Raw genomic sequence first — 4,795 nt, forward strand, 5'->3', positions numbered from 1 at the left:
CAGTATGTAGAAAAATTAAATTCAAACGGCATGTAGTGCGCAAGTTTATGCAGTATATGCACGAATTTTCCGCTAAAATAATCTATTAGACTACGTAATATTTATTTAACTGTTACATATTTCGTCATAAATTTTGTCTTACAAATGTTTTATGAAACCTACTTATTGTATTACTAGATATATGTTAATATTGTTTCTCATCTATCATATCATTTAATGGAATATCGAGAAGTCATCGAAATGAAAAAAAAAAACAAAAAACTTTTGATTTCTTTTCAGCCAATATGTCTGGTAAGTTACTTATTTTCTTATTACAAGTTTCGTCTTCTTATCTTTAAATTGTTGAGGCGATGTTAATATACCATTGAATACTCAACGACCAGAACTATATTGAAATAGCAACTAATCTATGTTAACCTCTGATAATTTCATTTGAAATTTAACAACAGATTGGTAATAACGACAAAATAAGACAATGAATTATTGTAATATATGTTTAGTGCTTTCAATCATGCATACAATTTTAAAAGTAAAAAACATTATAAGAAGATACTTTGGAAGCATCAACAACTTAAAAAAACTTTATTGAGACTATGCATAACAGGTTACAAATATTGCATTACCTATACCGCTCCCACCCTAAACGTGCTTCTTTAATACAGATGCATCAATGGACTCAATTATGAAAAAGGACCAGATATATGAAATACTGAGTGCAAGAACTACCATATTTAAAACCTGTTGTTAACCAGGTTTTCAACGAAAACCTGAGTTATTAGATTGGGGTATGTCGTTGGTCGGGCGGGCGGGCGGATGGGCGGCGGCGTCAAACTGGTGTTTCCGGTCAATAACTTTTGTTTCGGTAAAAATATTTGAATAAAACTTAATTTGTTTGTAGCTTATATCAAGACAAAGGCTGGGATTGATTTTGGGGTATTTGGGGTCAAGGTCAAGGTCACTGTTACTTAAAATAGAAAAAGGGTTTCCGGTCAATAACCTAACTTAGGAATGAGCTATCATGGTGAAACTTGGTGTATAGAAAACTTATATAAAGTTGTAGCTTGGGATTGATTTTGGGGTTTCTGGGATCAAGGTCAAGGTCATTGTTACTAAAAATAGGGTTAGGGTTAAGGTTGTGCTTTAAAGTGGTGCACTGTGATTCAGTATACTTTTTTATTCTTATGAAAAGTGTTGAAAACCTGGTTTCGTGGCATTGCCGCGTTTCTTGTTGTGTTAATTTAATCCATAGAATGAACATATAATTTTGAAAGCATATATTGCAGCAGAGTAAAATAATAGCAGACTCGATGTTATTGAGTCTTTTTATAACAGGTTATGAAATGTACATCTTCCCCATGTCCACTAGTACCGATTTAAGCGGAATTCGAATGGATTTGTGAATTTGGTGCCCCTGCTTGAAAAATTGAAAAGTCCTCACTCATTTTTGCGTAACTCTGTCTCATTGTAGATATCATTTTAGAAATAGCCTAAAGCAGGCAATTTATGTAGAAACATTACCCATACTAATAATCGTAAGGCACAATATGTTTTAAGCCACCTGCTACAATTTTTTGTTTCAGCTGCTTAAAAATATTGTGTAAAATATTTGGCACAACGTTTGAACGTAGCCAGCACGACATATATAATAGAAAAAAATGATAATAATAATAATAGATATCCTTTTGAAACATAGGGTGCAGCAAAGGGTTATAATAGCGGTCTTCATAACCTTATGTACATTTTATACTTAAACCATTGAATAGGGGAGACACTGTGTTATGTTATGTGTTATGTAATTTTAAATTTCATAGATCTGTCTCTGTTGCGGAAAAAAATTGAAAATGAGAAGAAACGATTTGTTGAAACAAAAGCATACAAAGCAGCAAAAGAAAAACTTTTAAAGAATAATCTAGTCATCTTGAAGGGAAATGCTGGTGAAGGTAAGACAACTATGGCAAAAATGCTTTTATTCGACATGGAAAATAGTGAAAGAGTATGGAACGTGAGCTCATACAACGACTGGAGTGGCATTGACCTTAAAGATCATGATGTGATTATAATTGATGATATATTTGGAGCCTGTGTAATTGATTTAGATAAATGTAACAACTGGAGAAACACGTTTTCCGAAATATCATCTATGGTAGGAAAAAAGAAAATTAAAGTCATTATCACATGTCGCAGTCACATAATGAATGAAGCAATAGATAAGGCTTTTCATCCTGTGCTTGCGGAAAGAAAGAATGTGCAAACCCTCGAACTGGACAAAAAGGAAATGGAACAAATTCTTCGAAAGCACTTAGAAGCAACGGGAAAAGAAAATGAAGTTGACATTAATGAATGCTTGATACAAGCCAATTTGAAACAATCTGAACGTATTTTGCCTATTGGTTTTCCTGAGTGCGTACGACTTTTTTGTTCCAATACGAATCTCTTTAAAAAAGGACCCAGTTTTTTCATGCAGCCATACAAATATGTACGCGAAAGCATATGTTCTTTTTTTGCTAATGATGTAGATATAACTTACTCTGCCTTCTTTCTTCTTTGGGCTTTAGAGCAAGTTAAAGTAAGGGATCTAGAAAAACCACTAAATTCAATTCCACATATAACCAACTTACTTGACAAGTTGCAACTGCAGACATACAACTTAAATCAAATACGTAAATGCCTAAAAAACCACCGAAATGATTTTATTCACTTTGATAAAGATATTGGTGTGTATACTTTCAAACACAGGATAATAGCAGATGTTGTCGGCATTGTATCGTTTGAAATAAATTCGACGGCAGTTTTTGAATGCTGCGATTTCGAATTCGCTATGAAGTATATAACAATTGAAAGGCAAGCCATTGAGAACGTATGCGTTGTTGAACAATACCAATTCGATCAGCTCAGTCTACGCTTGACTGAATTCATGAACTTAGAAAACGGAAGAATTGATGGTCCCCCTCTCGATCACAATGCCTTTACAAATTCAGAGTTTTGTACAACATTTATAAATGAGTCGATGGCGAATAACGATATTCTTTCAGCATCAGTAGTCGTAGAAGATGGAACAACACCTAAAGATATATTTTTAGAAAACGGTGTAAATGTTGATTTAACTGAATTTCGAATGGCATCGTACAGCATTTGGAAAAAAGAAGGTAGAAGTGCTCTAGCTAATGAATGGTTTCGTGCTTTTGCGGGTGCTGATCAATATAACGCGAATACCATGGACTGCACCGAAGACATTTTTGGACAGAATAAGAGAGCATCAAGGCGAATTGTATTAGATACAAATGACCGAAACCACGAGTCTGAATTAACTGCCGGTTTCGATGCGTGTGAAAATGTTGAACATGCTCCAGACGAAGACAGTATCAAAACAGAGCTATATTTAGCCGTGATGTTTGCAATAAAATTTGGCAACATCAGTCTGTTAAAGGCCCTTTTTATGTACGGTGCCAAAGTTGCAGATGACATGATTACTCTTGCCTGGTTGCAAATAAGTAAACCCAATACACGAGTATCAAATGGCATTCTGCAACACTTATGCACTGAGTGTGAACACGGAAATTTCGAAGAACCAGGTACTAGTTTAACAAGGTTGAACGAGCAGTTAAAATCCCTTATAAAAAGTGGATCTGAGTTTGAAGTAGTTACGCTGTTAAAGTGTAACATCAGATATGGGTATCTGGTTGAAAATGATCAATATACGGCTTTGCATTTTGCATGCAAACTAGGAAAAACTGAAATTGTGCTGAGCATTCTAAGACAGTTTGCAAAGCTCGATACTGCAGACAAAAAGGGATATTTCCCAATACATTACGCCACTCGCAATGGGCACATTGAAACTGTGAAGGCTATATTAAACAATGACATACAACAAGCGGATAGAACTTTAGATGCCGATACAAAATGGCTCAATGGGGCTACGTTGCTCCATATTGCCGTCGATAAGGAACATATAGAAATGATCAAGTATTTGACAGATAAAAGAAAATTTTCGGTGGACAATTTAGAAAGAACCCCGTTAATGTTTGCTTTGAAACATAAAAAGTTCAAAAGCATACATTGTCTCCTAGAATGTGAAAACATCGATAAGAAAACACCGGATAAAGATGGTTATCATCCATTACATATTGCGATCATGCAGTCAAAAGCCTTTGAAGAAGACGAGTACAAGGGCCAAAACGTGGACAGTGTAGAGCCTCATTTACATTCTTCAGTAAACTTCTTCAACAGCAACCGAACCACGTCACTTCATAAACACTGCAGTGTCTGCTGGCTAGAAATAGTTGATAAACTTCTACAAAATGACAATGTCGAATTAGATGATGTAAACGCGTCAGGTGTGACGCCTTTGCAACTCGCTTCTGCGAACAGGCAAGATAGCATTGTAATACTCCTACAAAATGAAATTTGTTTCAGATACTATACAAGACATTGGCAGAAAGAATAAAAGTATTACATTGTTCTTTTAAAAGAGACAACGAATCAAAAAAATAAAAAATAAGGGCAGACCTTCCCGAACCACAGAGCACAACAAATACAGCCAGAGAGCCATGCTTCGCGAAGTAGGCCAGCAACAAAAAGAAACATGGTGGAACAATATATAGGAGGTTTTGTTCAAAACTAACAACAAGTGCATTCTAATTATTTGCAGAATGCAAAATTAGATATGGGGTAGATAAAGGGATGACAGTATCTGTGTAGGGAGCGGGAGGGGGGGAGGAGAGGTTGTCAGAAATAGCAAGGATAAAGGTTCAACAGGGAAAACCACATAGTCATTCTATATCGCCAGTTAAAGCAG

The 4,795-nt window shown here is 35.4% G+C and overlaps 1 protein-coding gene across 1 annotated transcript; it reads left to right on the top strand.

Moving 5' to 3' along the window:
- The first annotated feature begins 284 nt into the window (after positions 1-284).
- Positions 285-4,444, top strand: LOC128553593 (uncharacterized). The gene is made up of 3 exons (XM_053534771.1): positions 285-291; positions 1,812-2,400; positions 2,737-4,444. Exons 1-3 carry the CDS (start codon positions 285-287, stop codon positions 4,442-4,444), a joined length of 2,304 nt encoding a protein of 767 aa, XP_053390746.1.
- The last annotated feature ends 351 nt before the right edge of the window (positions 4,445-4,795 follow it).

This window comes from Mercenaria mercenaria, unplaced genomic scaffold, assembly GCF_021730395.1.
Source record: "Mercenaria mercenaria strain notata unplaced genomic scaffold, MADL_Memer_1 contig_4023, whole genome shotgun sequence".
NCBI lineage: Eukaryota > Metazoa > Mollusca > Bivalvia > Venerida > Veneridae > Mercenaria > Mercenaria mercenaria.